At 40.1% G+C, this 16,631-nt stretch overlaps 1 protein-coding gene across 1 annotated transcript; it reads left to right on the forward strand.

Moving 5' to 3' along the window:
- Positions 1-230: 230 nt before the first annotated feature.
- Positions 231-1,330, forward strand: kcnk9 (potassium channel, subfamily K, member 9; the record flags this gene model as incomplete). Its single annotated transcript, XM_010788905.1, has 1 exon — positions 231-1,330. A coding segment is annotated over one exon (884 nt), but the record flags the coding sequence as incomplete, so codon positions are not given.
- Between the last annotated feature and the right edge of the window lie 15,301 nt (positions 1,331-16,631).

A 16,631-nucleotide genomic window follows, 5' to 3' on the forward strand; every position in this document is an offset into this window, starting at 1 on the left:
TCGCATTGCTCGCAAAATATCGCCAAGCTTCAGACACATGCCTGTGTGTGGACGGGCCGTTAGGCTGAAAGTCATGTGTTCATAATGTGAATGTTTTTAATTATAGCTACCCATTGATCGATGTTGGGAGGTTCCTGAGACCTGTGGCTTTTTGCGTGACCTCGGTCGCTTCACCAGCACTTTGGCCGAATCTTCTCCACATCACTAACTTGTGTTTCCTCTCTTCTCAGGCTATGGGCACGCCGCTCCGGGGACCGATGCTGGGAAGGCCTTCTGCATGTTTTACGCCGTCCTGGGAATCCCTTTGACGCTTGTAATGTTCCAAAGTCTGGGCGAGAGGATGAACACTTTTGTCAAGTACCTCCTGAAACGCATCAAGAAGTGCTGCGGGATGAGCATCACGGACGTGTCCATGGAGAACATGGTGACCGTGGGGTTCTTCTCCTGCGTCGGCACGCTGTGCGTCGGAGCCGTCGCCTTCTCCCACTACGAGGACTGGAGCTTCTTCCAGTCTTATTATTATTGCTTCATCACATTAACAACTATTGGCTTTGGGGACTTTGTGGCCCTTCAAAAGAACCGGGCTCTCCAGAAGAAGCCCATGTACGTGGCCTTTAGCTTCATGTATATCCTGGTGGGCCTCACGGTCATCGGGGCGTTCCTCAACCTGGTGGTTCTTCGCTTCCTGACGATGAACAGCGAGGACGAGAGACGGGACGCGGAGGAAAGAGCCTCGCTGGCGGGAAACAGGAACAGCATGATCATCCACATCCAGGACGAGTCGCTGCCGAGGGGCCGACGGCGGAGGGAAGCGTACCGACAGGAAGTGACTGATCTGCAGTCGGTGTGCTCCTGTATGCACTACCACTCGCATGACTTCGGCAGCTCTGGGGGGGGGATGGGAGGCCTGGGCTGTGCCTTCTCCCATCAGAACTCGTTCAGCTCGCAGCTGAATCCCAATCAGTACTTTCACTCCGTTTCATACAAGATCGAGGAGATCTCGCCCAGCACCTTGAAGAACAGCTTCTACCCGTCGCCCGTCAGCTCGGTGTCTCCGGGCCTCCACAACTTCACAGACAATCACCAGCTGATGAGGAGAAGGAAATCTGTTTAAAGGCCTACACTGAGAATAATGAACCGTTGGCTTTAATTCAATGTATTATGTCAACACATTCACATTAAGTTAAGATGAGATGACATGAAACTTTAGTGATCCCCTTGGGGTAATTCAGGCGTTTATAGCAGCAACAGTTTCAGACAGGGTCAAATAAAGAATACAAATTTAAATAATTATACAACACCTTAAAGTGATAAAGTAACTATTGAAACAAGATATCACAGTAAAAAGTTGAGTATTTGAAGAAACATGTTACTGTATTAGGTTAGCTGAAAGCAATCATATGAAGTTGAACCTACTATTTGTTATTTAAACTTAATATTATAGCTTTTAATTAACCTAATTAATGTTGTTTGAAATCTGTTGACATAATGCATTTGATTAAAGCCAATGTTTCAGTGTTCTCAGTGTAACACACACAGGACAAACTAGTTGTTTTATACACAAGGTCAAACATTTCCAATGCTGCTCCTTACCAAATCTTATTTCAGCACTTATTTCCTTCTTTGGTTTGTGTGTAATATAAAAAGTATTGTTGGGAACAGATGAAGAACACTGTGCAGAACAGACACACTGCGGAGGAACAGCATGAAGCATGGATGTCTATTTTTTCAAGAGCCTGCTCCATTTACAGACACTACAAGATGAGGTCCTTATTTAACATTTACACAACAGAATTGTTATATTAACTTTGGTTACATGCCAAATGATGCACACTTGGGGAAATGTTATTTTTCAAAAAGGGAGTATGCTTGTTTCACCTTAACTTGAAGAACCGTTACTATTCCATTGCCTCACTGCAGACAGAGATTTTAAAATGACTCAAAGCATCAGGTATTGTTTTCTATAAGCAATCATATACTCCAATGGTTTCGCCACACATCAGGCCAAAATATCGTTGCCAATATAGCATGTGCATTAGATGTCATTTACCGAGTGTACCATGGTTTCGTGACATTCTTTAGTCTATTTATAGAACAGCTGTGTGTGTCTGATTGTCTTGGATTCAAAGGATCATGCTGCTGTTATTAATATTTCACCCTTATCTAGAAACAGATCTCGCCACAAGAGGTTTAATTTCACCTAAGGCCTTTTGTATAATGAGACTGTAAGACCATGCAACACTCTTAAACTAATTTGCCTTTTATGGAGTCTGTATTGGTTCTCTATTTCTTTCCATTGACATTCATACTTGATATCAGTTCTACTAAGCGCACTCTTATGTGCATTGAGATTTGTTCAAATTCACGTTGAGCAGTCTATATAGATTTAAAAAAAACCTTATGGTCAAGATGTATGCATCGGAGTGGCATGAACCAAAAAGAAAATTTATTCGGATTTGACTTATTTGCAATACACTGATAAAACTGATGCCAAAATAACAAATACATGAAGTAAAAAGTCGTAATTAGATGGGTAGAGGTTGGTTCGAACATTGGAGCTGCTCCAATCTCAAAATCATTTAAAATTTGGCGTAAATACAGCAGCAGGACATCGATTTCTACACACTGTGTATCCATTAAATTATTTCACCACTGGCCAATAATATGCTTAATAATGATGACAGGTGCCCAGTTAGGATCACAAGCTCTGAAACACTGGATCCTACAATTCCCATGATGCAACTCAATGGCATCTTAAATCACTTCCTCCCTAAATGCTTATTTCTTTGCAAATCCTACACATCACATGTGCTTTTCGGCTTCCATTTCGAGTCACATGCCTAAGCTTTGATATATGTTTTAATGTTTAAAGAGCTACACACACTATACAACTGTAGGCTAAAATTGGTAAAGTAAAAACTTGAGGTGGCGTTGTGGCCATCTTCATGTGAACACTCTCAACATACCAGGTGGTCAGGTCGCTCCACACCCACCTTGGTTTGGCCTTTTGAGAAGCACTAAGAGAGATGTGTTTAAAACCGATGAGTCAGGTTGAGGTTCTTGGAAAATAATCAAGTGGCTCAAATTAATGAAGTGAAGTGTAAAAGGATCACAAGGTGGATTTTTCATTCAACCTTCAGCTACCAAAGTGCAATGAAACGACTCCGGCTGAATTTATAAACAGTTTTAATCAAAAACGACATGCATGATTATTCCCCAAAGTCCTGCAGAGTACGCAATGCATGGCTGTAGCAGCTGACCCTGGATCTGCTGAATAACCCGTCTCAGATCTAACGGAGATCTGGGTTCAGAACTGCTCACAGGGACAGAGAAGCATGCAGATCTAAACTGAGAACTCTTGAGGTTTGGTTGCACTTTGGAGCCATTAGGGAAACACAGCCTTGATAAACGCATCAACACGGAAACCAGCAGTGAGTTAATGTGAGCGGACAGCTGAGCATCAAAGGAAAGCTTAATAACTTCAGTATGATCCTTTTATTTTCTGTAAATTATCAGAAGAAGGAACGGGACAATTTGTTTGTGGAAGATCTGTGCATGATGAACTTTGATGAATGCGGGAAACAACTTCATAATCACTTTTAAAAGTATCTTAGCGGCAATTAGTCTTAAGAATGATTTACAATACAAGCTGTTTCTTTTGCCAGCAGTTCTTAGAGGGATACACCTTAATTAATTGGTCATTCAAACTGTCTTACACTAATATTTGTTCTCAGGTTTGAATGAATCACCTTCGTTTGGGTTTGCTCTTGTAACACAATCACTGAAGTGCAAGCGCATCGGCCGAATAATAACGCTGTACATATCGAGTCCTCGTTTTTCTGAGAAATGAGATGCATCATCTCACTGAGGCCCGTCTGATGCAGATTCACCAGGAGTCCGTTTGCATTATAGGCTTCATTTCTGACAGGGTTTGAAAATATTACGGCAATCCTGGATATTTATACCGTATTGATATCAGGCCTGTTTTAAAGCCCAATGCTCCTTTCTGTCAAATATAAGGCCAGCTGTCAAAGGCAACATGTTCACCGTCACTGAGCTCCTACGGATTCATTATTTCTAAAGGCCTTTTAAGATGTAAATGTATATATCAATTGTTTGTAAAGACTGGAGCAGCTTTTTTTAAGTTATTCATGCAGGGTTGGAAGCTATTTAATTCCCTTTTTGCAATTTCTATCAAAATCACTGGAAAACCAAATTTCTGCACCATGACTTTCAGCATCAGTATTCTTTGCAGCCTTGTGTTTAGCTTCTGTTCATTTCCTGGGTAGCTGAGCATGCCTCGCAAGGTGAATGCCACTCTGTTTGGGCAAATAGTAAAATGCCATGGATCCCATTCAGTCGTGACGAACATAACCAGGCATGGAGTCCGCGAGATAAGCCCTGAAAGCATTGTTTCATTCTTGGAACTATACGGTCTTATCTAAGTACCCTGTACAATATGTTTATAGCAACCTTTGGAATAAAAAGGCCTTTTCATGGCTGAGATGCATATGTATTTTTACACATTAGCATACGTGCCTTGAAGAAACAGCGGTCAGTGTTTCTGTTGGAGTGCAGGGCACATTAAGTATGGTTGGTCTGTCTGTGCTTTAGCGAGACGATTTTGAGAAGTCTGGAGCGCAGACACGGTTAATTTATAGACAGATCTCATGACAATAGATTAACCCTAACCCTAACCCTAACCCATAACTCAATAACCTAACCCAAGTCCACAAGAGATATACATCTTAAACCTATCGTCTATAACCACAAACACAACCAGCGCCAAAACAGACTGAATTACTAACTTCATATTAAAAGACATAACAATCCTATAACAGTTTAAGAAATACTTTTAATCGTAGCAACTTGGGTCTTCCTTCCAACTTCTGGTCATAGTTCAATCAGTTTAAATAATAGTGTAGTCACCAAGGTAATTGCTGAGATTGAGGAATGCCACACAATTGCTTGAAATGCATTCATATGGAACAATACACATAAGCAGGTGGATGATTAGACTGGTTTAATTAAAGGTAATGCTTTTGATATACTCCCAAAAATCACATTAAAAGTAAAAACACTAACAGTTATTTGATCTTGCTACAAGTCTGGACTTTTAGGCAAAGCTTGATGATTGTCCAGAACTAATAAAACACATGAATTATCAATTATGTAGGTGAACACGTACAGTGTAGTTTATCATGAGGTTATTTTTCACATAAAATCTGGAAGCTCTGAAGGCGAAAGAGAAAAAATTAATCTGGTAATCAATTTTCTGAAATAAATAGTTTTCTCTCCCCACCTGTTTCACAGATTTAAAAATGAAATTAGAATGAGTTTCCTGGCATAGCTTGGTTTCCCCCACCTGTTCTAAACATTTTTGATCAGACTTAAAAAATGGATCACCGGTAGTGTTTATCCCCCTTGTTGTAGTCGCTTCTGTACAATGTGTATTGATCCATCTGTCTTCAAAAATACTCAACAAATACACTTGTAATCTCCTGTTTGAGTAGTTTTTGTTGATGACACTACAGGATGCAACTGTTTTAGGAAGTTTCTTCAACTCTCTACCTCAGGGGTCTCAAACTCATTTTCAACTCGGGCCACATTAGCATCATGGCAAGTTTTATATAAGACTATATAAGAATAAATATATAAATATGTAATATATATAAAATAATGTATTATATTACATTATTGCCTTTGCATTGCTTTTATTATCGGATAGGGTAATAACTTCATAATTAACTACGTCAGAAAGCAGAAGTCTAGGTCAAACAATTGCAAGTCTCTTCAGTGCGCATGTCACAAAATGATTTAAAAAGAAAAGCCAAATTCCGGTAAAAAAAAAAAAAAAGAGAAAAAAGTCTAATTTGAGATGCATTGTGGGACATGTAGTTTATGGGCAATGTGCTTCTGTAAAGCGGCATGAAACCGTATAATAAACATATTATAATGGCCACATGAAATGAAGTCGCGGGCCGGATTTGGCCCCCGGGCCTTGAGTTTGACACCCCTGCGAGTTTACCTGTTTTTAAATCTGCATTATTATTATTTTTGGCAAGAACAAGCTGAACACATGCTTTGACACAATAATAAAGTTTATATTTCTATTCCATTAAGACTCATGTATCTGGAGACCAGATGAATGTAAGCTCATTTTCCAACTTCCTTTCAGCTCCTGAAATGAAATACACCTGAATTCTTACTCGATATTTGATTTGTGGTTTTAATTAGCTAGTGGCTTTATTTTTATCTCCATAATTTGTTTTTAAGTCATCCGTTTTATCTACTCCCTACTCAACCCTTTTTTCATGGTTTGACTGCTCATTTTCTTCCTGGACCTTGTTGTTGTGGCGTTGCCTTGTTCCATGGTCTCAGCTACTACTTTAGTGAATGCAATGTTATTAAAACCATTGAGAACGATGACCTGGAGTGCAAAAAGAAAACCCAAGTTGGAATTATCCTTGAGTCTTTTCCAATACGGATAGGGTTAAACAAACATCTACCCATAACAACATCACTGATCCGTGTCATCTACCTTCCACTTCACTTTTCCAACTTTTCCAAGCAACATTTTGGGGAATATATCAGCCATAATAGGCCATTTGGTTCCGAGAGGAAGCAGCAAACAAACTCATTTGCTTTTCATGAGCTGCAAGTCAGATTGTTTGTCATACCCCTCCCACACGCTCGCGTATTACTCAGATGTGTGTGCCATCATGCCACATGTCATATTGATGGTCCTCGACTGAATGTTACTCTATAACACAGATGGCACACAGATACAGCCACACGCCACATCCCTCGCCAACTATTTTAGGTTTTCTTGAGTGTTTCCCTGCCACGTGGCATCAAAATGACCGCGAAGGTGAATTGAATCTGCATTTCGTACGTAGCTGTGCTTCTTTTACTGCACGTTGCAGTATGTGCGGGCCATTTCTCTGTCAACAGTGCCATGTTTTCCGGCAGGGACGAAGAGACACAAATTGCACTACTATCTGTGTTATACAATAAAATAGAAAGGCTATGTTCCATAACTTCTCTTTGTGAAATATCCTTTGCAATAGGTTCTTCTGTAGGTCTGATGAACAAATAATACCATGTACCATATTCCTTACAGGAGATTTTTATATCCCATTTCGTTGGCATCCTCGTCCAACCGAACGACGTCTTCTGTCACACTTTTGAAACTGATGTCTGTACAGTACACTCCGGTGTGGGACTCCTCTCTTTTCACCACGTGGAGAAGAGATTGTTGAGAGTGAAATGAACATTTTACATAACATTTGTATGTTCTCCTTTTTCTGTATTTTCTTTTCTTTTGGTGCGTGTGTGTGCATGATTTGGTGTGGATGACTCACTGGGTAACACAGCCCGAGTGAAGCCATATCACACTTGAATAAAAATGATGAGCCTCCTTCTGAAACTCCTTGTCTTCCTCCAATATGTCCGACTGCTCGATTCAAACCATTTATTAACATATGAGTTTTTGTTCTGCTAAAAGCTTATACCCGGAGTTAAAACATTAAACATTCATAAAACAAAAAAGATCAATACATTTTGAACTTCATGTTGTGCCCTTTGGGTATATTTCACAAACAAATCTAATACTTTAAGCCAAGTTTGAGAGAGGTGTGCAAAGAAAATCCAGTAAAGAAGCCTGACCTCCAATAAAATCTGCTTTAAAAATACAAAAAGACACTGTTAGCTAGAGTCAACAGTGTTACAGACTCCTGGGCAAGGATCAGATAAGAGTAGAGAGCTTCTGTTTTGCCTATGACACTTACATAAGCCTCAGTGTTAAGGAAAGCATTTGACATTTTAGGAAACACATTTAATTGCTTTCTTGCTGAGAGGGAGATGGGAAGATCAATCTTTTTCGTCTAACTCTCGGCAACAAAACTTTGTTTCAAAAAAAATTACAAGCCATGGCTTTAAGGAACGAACCATCACATTGCAAAACCCTTTGGAAAATTATATTAATGGTACATACTGTAGGCTACATTTTATGAATTTTTGTAATTTCTCTTGAATCCTTGGCAAGTTTTGACATCAAATAATAGTCCAGAGTCTAAGATATTACGACGGCCGACAAGTGCGTCGTTACAACGGCCCAAAAACACTTACATTTTCAAAAACACAAATGCTGAAACATCTTCACCAACTTAAAGAAACATGCGCTCAGTTCACAAAAAGTACATGCAAGAAGCTCGAAACACAACGGAAACGGGGACACAAAGGGATGCAAACAGCTGGGACCGGAGCGCATGTTGACATTTGGGAATTATGAAGTGGGTCAGCTGTTTTTTATTCGCAGCATGTTTGAAACTGTACCGCTTTTCACCTAAAAGAAGTGTTTTGGGCCGTTTGCACCGTACCACCATAAGAAACTGCTGAATATCAGTCCAACATTGGCAAGAAAGTCTTAAAAAAAAACATCTCAGAGCAAACTCATGATAGAAAGGGCTACATATCACGAATCCTGGCAAAATGTGCCTTATCAAGTCTCTCTTCTGTCCAGTTTTCTCTCTAAGTGGCCCGTGTAGTGCAGCTGGATGTTCAGCATGTGGGAGAATGAGCAAGCAACATCCCTTTTTGTCTTCCCCCACCGCAGTAATTATACTGTCAGCCGTGAACGTCGGGCAGCGAGGAGGGCGACACAATAAGAACAGTGGCAGAGGGGCGTAAAGGCCATCAAACCTGTAATTTTGCATCTTAAATGATCATGTAAGCGTAGCCAAGATGTTCTGCAGCGGGACCATCTCCACAACACCAATGATATGATGAAGCTTTGCAATAAGCAGGTGCTGACATGCTGTTTTTCTGGGGAAGGGAGAAGCAGCCAACGGAAAATGGGGGATTTTCAACGCTGATTGAGTCTGTCTGCCTGATGAAAAATGAATGTACTGTAGGAGGAACAACTGCCTGCTAATACCAGTCTCATCCATCGCAGGAAGACTCTGCGACAGTCTGCCTCTAAATATAATAAATGAGGCTGACGTAGGAGCAATGGAGCTAGATTTTGAAAATAAGCTGCTGTCTGGAAGTGATTAAGATCTGCAGGAAACACACCACATCATGGCCTTATCCAGCCTGTATGACGATATTTAAGTTACAGACTATACTCTAAATTGGCTCTCTAAAAATGCATTCAGCATGAAAAAGGTTATAAAAAGGGATATATTTCACTTCCTGCTCCACCCGTTGGTCTGATTTCACAACAATCAATCAATCAATCAATCAATCAATCAATCAATCAATCAATCAATCAATGTTTATTTATATAGCCCAATATCACAAATGTTACATTTTGCACAATAGGCACAAGCTGACCTTTTTAATATGGAAGCCCTGAGGGGAAAACAAATCCAAGTTATCAATTTTCAGATGACATAAATGATTGCACGGAAGTACCAAACAAGTTTTGCCGGGATTATTTCTCATAATTACTTTCGTTTCTGTGAAAAGAAGTGAAAAAAAGATTTGGCAATTTTTTTAAATGCTTTGGTCATTTCTCTCTTTTGGCTAAAATGTGCTCTCATCATAAAAATGAATATGTATTGTGGACAGCGCATGGAGAATTTGCAACTTACTGTAACTGGAAGAAAACACAAGTTCTTAAATCCTTTTTAGAACATCGGTTAGTGCTTCGCTACAGCGTGTTGTGGCCAAACTGAGTATTACAACAACAAACACAACAATTAAATCACCTGCCAAAACATGCATTTTTATCTGTGTAACTTTGAAAAACGATCCTGGACAAACTTAATGTTTTCATCTGGTAACTGTTTTGAAAATGAAAAACACATCACCAATTTGTTTATCAACTGATTTTGTATTTTTAGCTTGTATGTTCTTTTGTGACCCCTCATTAAAGCCCCAGGTTCCGAAATATTGTATTCAGATAGCATAGAATTCTATTTTATGCATATTTAGCTAGAAGGCTTTATTGTCTACAGATGTTATTTGCATACATTGTGAGAAGTAGCTTCACATAATGTATGCTATCTACTTTATACTAAAATGTGAACACGTTCATGAAAGATCAATTCAAAGGACTCAACATGGGGCTCTGAAGTGCTGGAATCCACCGGCTCCATGACAGCCGGATGCTTTCTGCACATAATGATGACTCAGCCACAGTGTCGGTGCAGAGGAGGTCTCTGGCGCCATCTAGCGGCGAGTGAAATGCGGAAATGTCAACTCAATTGTATTTATTTACTATCTTCTGATCAGCAACTTGCAATTTATTTGATGTCAGTAAAAAGTTGCACTGCAGAGGATGAAGAAAAAAGGCGGCCTTTCCATGAGTGTGCTGTGCACGCTGGCCCTCACTAAGCTGGAGATAATTAGAGATCACTGTGCTGCGCTGTGACCCTAATCTGCTTAATTACATTATAGCAGCTAAAGCCCGTTTCAACTGCAGTCACTGCCTTCAGCTCAGGTGGCACGGACCAAAAAAACACCAAGACCGTTCTTCTGTTCTGAAACAGACATTGAACAACAAGTCAAGCAGGAGATGTTTGCCAAACCTGTGAGTATACTGCACCTCACCAACAAAAAGTCATTTAAATTGAGTCAGTCAGTAGTAATGGTTACAGCTGGTGTTAGTTTGAGTGAAATGTAGTGAAGGTGACTTCTTTATCAACTGCTTTAAGCATACACAGCATATTCGGCAACATTGCAAACAAAAATGCTTGGACATTGATGTAAAGAACATTTTACCTAAGTTGTAGATAGTAGTTATTACGTCTGCTGGTTAATTATAACTGTATAACATTATGTAATGATTTAGTTTTTTTATTTGAATATTGCAAAGTGGATGAATAATTTGCCAGCTTGCAGAACTCTCAATGTCTCAAACATGTAACGGTGTCACTTTCTAACAAGGATGACCTTATAATGGCGTTATGAGTTGTAACTAATGGATTTACAAATGCTTTTAAAACAATAATAGGCAAAAAGAGCAACTGGTTTTCCTCTGGCTTGTGTCCGTCCAGCATAACTTGTTTTTCCTTTTTAGAGATCTTGATTCATCAAAAGCATCCCTCAAATGTTTAAACCACGTGTGCTCCCTTGAGAACATTGTTTCCTATTTTCTTTTTACAATTTTCAAGATGAATTATCTCTTTCTAAACCCCTCGTTCGCTGGTTGTATGATGTCTTTAGTTGTAAGCAGTTTCTTGGAAGAGCAATTATTTTGCTCCCAGATTCTTTTAGGATCAGAATCAGACATATTTTATTGATCCCTGGGGTTAATGTTTGAGGTAGTTAGATTGTAATGATATTTATATTTAGTCATTCATTCATTAAAACAGCAGACAGGTTTTTTTTACAAATAGAGAAAAATATCCATCCAATTTGAATTAAGCTAATAAATCTGCCATTGTCATAAATAGGAATCCACTGCTGACAAATATTTACAATTATATATATATTTGTAATTAAACAGTAGTTATTAAATGGCACATGGGCCAGATACTCTGCCGATATTTAATCCAACAATTATCTAAAGAAAAAAGGAAAACTAATAAAGCAGTAAGGGTATTTTTCTGAACCTGGCACTAAGTGGTTAAGCATTCTTCCTATTAGTACTATACTTGTTTCATTGTTATACATATGCTTCTAACATTTCTAGGGTAGAAACAGAGCCCCCGAACAGTTCAATTATGTTGAAATGAGTAACTGATGTCTCTTTTGTTCAGGGGGCTTCCCAGCAAGAAGAAATGTTAACCCTCCAGGTTAAAAATACCATGTTGCAACTGAATGGTCAAAACGTCCGACTGGCGGCTAAAAATGGCCGCAGTTCAAAAACACCTGGCCTCCATCTGTCAGCGACACATGGGAGGGAGACAGGGGGTCAGTTTACGGCCGCCAAGGGCCCGACACACACAACACACACGACACACATGACACCTGACCCAGAGAGGGAGGCCGAGCATCAGCCAGTCAGACGGCCTCTGAAACTCGCCCCTCTGGATCTGCCCGAGGAGGTGAGAGAGGCTCAGAGGCAGAAACTCAAGTCAACCCAACAGGAAGTCAAGCCTGCTTCCTCTAAGATGGATCTGGCGGTAAATGGGCCCCGCGGGAGGAAGGTGAAATCCTACAGGAGACATAGAGTGGAAAAAGTGTGTCTTCCTACTTCCACTGAAACACCCCAGCTCACACACTCCATCCCCGCAGAGCAGCATGGAGACAAACATCTGGAGGACGTTGTGTGTCGAGGAACCCCCGCGAATCTCTGCAGCAAGCCGGCCCCCCCTTTGCTTTCCCACCGAGGAGATAAAGCTCGCGGTGATGCAGAGGTGCCATGCCAAAACCCCAACCAGCCAGAGGGGGTGGAGAGGCGGCTGAGGCTGAGGAGAGCACAATGCCTAGAAGAGGATCAGAGCAATTCAAACACGTCAACAGGGGGATTATCTGCAGATAAAGACAAGCTGGCACAAGGTGTCCAAGGCAGAATGCAGCAAGGGGAAAGGGCTTCCAGAATCCAGATGCATGCGGCTGGGAAAGGAATCAAAGAGACTCCTGCTGCATCTAGGGAGCGTGTCAGGAAAAGCCATCAAGAGGATTGCAGTCAGCAGTCTCCAAGATGCACTCTGGATCAGCCGGATGGAGGTGGAAGCAGTGAGCACGATCTCGCTGGGGTGAAGCCAAATGCCTCTAAATGTAGATTAAAAACGAAAAAACCCTGAAACAAAACCTATGTAGCCCCTTTGGAACTTCCCCAAATGTTACTTTGCAGCTCGAGACATTGCTAAATGATGTCATGCCTATAGATTCATTGTGTCATGTTAAGAACCAACAGAAACAGGCTTATATTTGGCAGCTGATTAATTTTTTTACTTCATTTAACATTTGAAGTAAATCATGTTATTTACTCGACAGGTAAAAAACAATACTGAGGCCCTTAAATGTCAAAACAAAATGTCATTACCAAGTCTGATTGCAATTGTTTTGTGTCTTTTGTTGTGCACAACCTTTTTACTTCCATGGTTTGAATAAATGAAATGGCCGATATATCATTTTGTCATGAAATCTTTGAAGGGAACAGCAGCGTAACAAATCACTGGCAGGAATCCAGGCACATCTCAAGTTCATTAATGGGCCGTCTGACTTTCCCTCCTGTTCCCAAAATAGAAAATACATTAATAAATACAAAACATTTAATGAAAGCGTCTGCCAGGCCGATCTCAGTTATAGATTGTTTCATTTCCAAAAGCTATTCCCCAGATCAGAGAATTCACCGATTCAATTAGCAAGCACGGCACAAAGCAAGACTCTTGGCACATCACAGCGAGAGTTAAATCACTGCAGAGGATCCGAGATAATGAAACGGCACAATCGCAGAAAACTTTTCCAGAAAACAACAAAGAACATCAGCATTGATTACTATGTGCTGGATTGAAACTCCCTTGACTTGAGGTATTAAGAAGATAAGACCGACACAGAGTTACAGTACTGTCTAAATGTTAAACAGATGGTAGTTCCCCTGTGTTTACCTCCAAACTTAAAGTAAGTGAGGAAAAATTTCCGGAATCATTTTGAGTACAATGGGTTGAGACAAAAAACAGAGAAAAAAACAACATCGACGAAACCGCACAGACGTTTTTTATGGTTTTGGAATGTTCTTCTCTGAGAGAGTAACCTTGCGGTATCGACCCCATTCAGTCTGAATGCAGATGTAAGTTTTTGAAAAGGTACTATTGTACAAGGAGATAAAAAAACAAGTCGACCTAAACTTTTAACCAGAAAGCTTAAGTTTGTTGGACTCGATAATTTTGTATAAATTTATACGGTGTTAGAATGTAAATCTACATATTGTTGGGGAATGATGGCGATAGTTCATCCCCGAATACCGAACAATTCTTTCGGTGAAAGGACGGGTTTTCTTGTACTAACACATATATGGAGGAACTACAGAATAACAAACATAGATTGTCGCACCAAAGAAGAGAATGGACTTGTGTAAACCTCAAGGAAATTCAGAGTTTGCTGGAAGACAATATGACAATAAGGCTACACAACTTCGGCTCAATGTAACTGATCTTGTTCAAAGTCGGTAGTACTTATAGGATGGTCGGATTACCTTGTACTGGAGACGGGAGAAAACGTGTTAGGAATTTTATTAACGCTGTTTTCGTCCTTGTGAGGAAGAGGTGGGTCGTCATAAAGAGTTATACAGTGGACGACGTCGATGAGTCTATTTTTTTTGTAGACGAGAGTTTGCATCCACATAGAAATACTTTAGTTATCACAACTGACAACTCGACAGGGATATAAATGTTCACACAAACTATGTCGTCCAAAAATCCCTGTGGAAACATCATAGTTAGAAATGTTCAACCCATGAATAATCGAGAAAAGTGAACTACGAACTTCAATGTGGACCCTTTATTTTTGTTTATTTACTTTCAAATCTAATCTACTAAGTCACATGAAAGTAAATGAAGGCTAATTTGGAAAGTCTTGTCAGTAACACTTGGTAGTACCCTACCACTTAACCGTGTAAAAAGGACAATTAAATTCTGGTTCCTAAACATACATAAATTGAAAAAAACTGAAGATATGTAAATTTGTAATTGTGTCTTTTCCAAGTAATACCATTACTTAGTTCCTTCCCTCTTGTTAGGTTTCTTGAAAATTCCAATTTACATTAATTACCCGTGATATGAAATTGAATAGTAAAATTGCTTTCAACTCGTAAGTCAAGAAGGATACATTACCAGGTACTATATTTAATGGAAATGTAAGACAAAAGAGAACAGTCTACCGAGGTCTCCACCCATTAGCACACTCTGTATACGTTCCTACGAGGTAGGCTGATGTGTCCGCTACAGAGGCCAGAGACCCCTGAGGAGACAGCTCGACCGTGTCTACTTGGGGGGGTGTACTCGAGTTGGGTACTCCTACGACAACTGCTAGCGGTCTTCAGCCTCGAGGGTGGGACCTAGTCGGCTGTTACACCCTCGCTAAGTAGTTGTTTATGAGGACTAAGTGGAAACATGCAACCAGTCACTTAATGATATAGTAAACCCCTTTAAGACCTTCTATTAACCTTTCCCCACTTTTATTTAGATTACTGACAGCGTTGTAAAAGTGTGTTTAGAACTAAATATCAAGAGTTACCGAATAAATAAGAACAGGGCGATGTACAGTGACTACAAAATGTAAGAATGTTGATTACTAAAACTAGTAAAAGTCAAAGGACATTAATGGAGGGGAGAGACGGAATTCGGTTTTAAAAAAAACCGTGAAAGATTCGGATATCGTTGTTGAGGTCGTAAATTGCGCACGGTGATATGCAAAAAGGAAGTGAAATTACTCAGAAACTGACAAAGTGATCGAAGTTTACAGTTCACGACGTTTTAACTCGATAGTCCACGACTTCCCGTAAACCCTGTACTCGGGTGAGTACGTAAGGTCAAACTTCGAAAGAAATGTTCATGTCGACACGTCGTCCTACTAGGTGAACGTAATAGACCTTTAACAACAACAGATACAACACATGAAAGGGAAGAGGAATGGAGGTAGTGGGAAAGAAGTTATGAATAAAACTAAGTTAAAAACAAAAGGACACAAGTGAGTTCCCAGTGCCTGAAATTTCTAAAGGACTTCTTTAGAAACCTGTTTGTCCTGAGCAGCGACATGTGTGAGTAACTCCATACGCGATAGTATTATGACGGCTACAACGTGTGACGAACTGAAATTACATACTTCTTTGTAACAGGATCGAGAAAGGAATAGATCAAAAGATACGTGTGTGGTCCTTGTTAATCAGAAAAAACATGTTATGGACTAACCTCACTAGACAGCTAGACCACACCTACACACACACCATACAGACACAACACACACCTACCTCCTTCGTACAACAACGGATTACACACCACACAAAACACACATTCACAAACTTCCTACGTAGTTCACTATTTCCTTTACATTTTTTTTAGCTTAGACATATATTCAAACCAAGTAGAAGAATAAACAAATAAAAAGACAGTCACCAAAAGAAAAGAAATCACCGTAAGTAAGGGGTTTACATGTAACCTAAAGAGAGGGAAAATCAATTAACAATAAGAACAAATAAACCCGATAAATTCCTAAATCACACAACACAAAGTCGTCTCTAACTTGAGGGTTCCCTCAGGAAGAACTATTATATCCCGTAACACAGACAACCACAAAGGTACACAGCAAGAAAATTTAAGTACACGGCGTCAAAGACAGACAAGGGGGCGACATCCCATGATGAGTACAATACATGAAGGGAGTAACATAACAGACCTAATGGGACCGGGAGGTAGTAATCTCACAGAGACACAATGGATCTGGAACACAACAAAACACAAACAAACCAGAGACACACACGGCACCGCCTGCCCGCAACTCAGATCAATAGAGCAACAGCACACCTGTCTGCACCCCACATACTTATCAATAACGTACACGACTGACGAGATGGACATTAGCGCGATCATATATATAATACGTCCATATATCACGTTACTTACTGTGTATCAGGTGTTGGTTAAGATCCATCTAGTTTTCCTTACACTTAACTTACTAAGAAAACCGTCCTAAAGCATCCTACCTCGTTGGTACACACACGGATGTACCCCCCAGGC

This window comes from Notothenia coriiceps, unplaced genomic scaffold (assembly GCF_000735185.1).
Source record: "Notothenia coriiceps isolate Sejong01 unplaced genomic scaffold, NC01 NC01_scaffold00032340, whole genome shotgun sequence".
Classification (NCBI taxonomy): domain Eukaryota; kingdom Metazoa; phylum Chordata; class Actinopteri; order Perciformes; family Nototheniidae; genus Notothenia; species Notothenia coriiceps.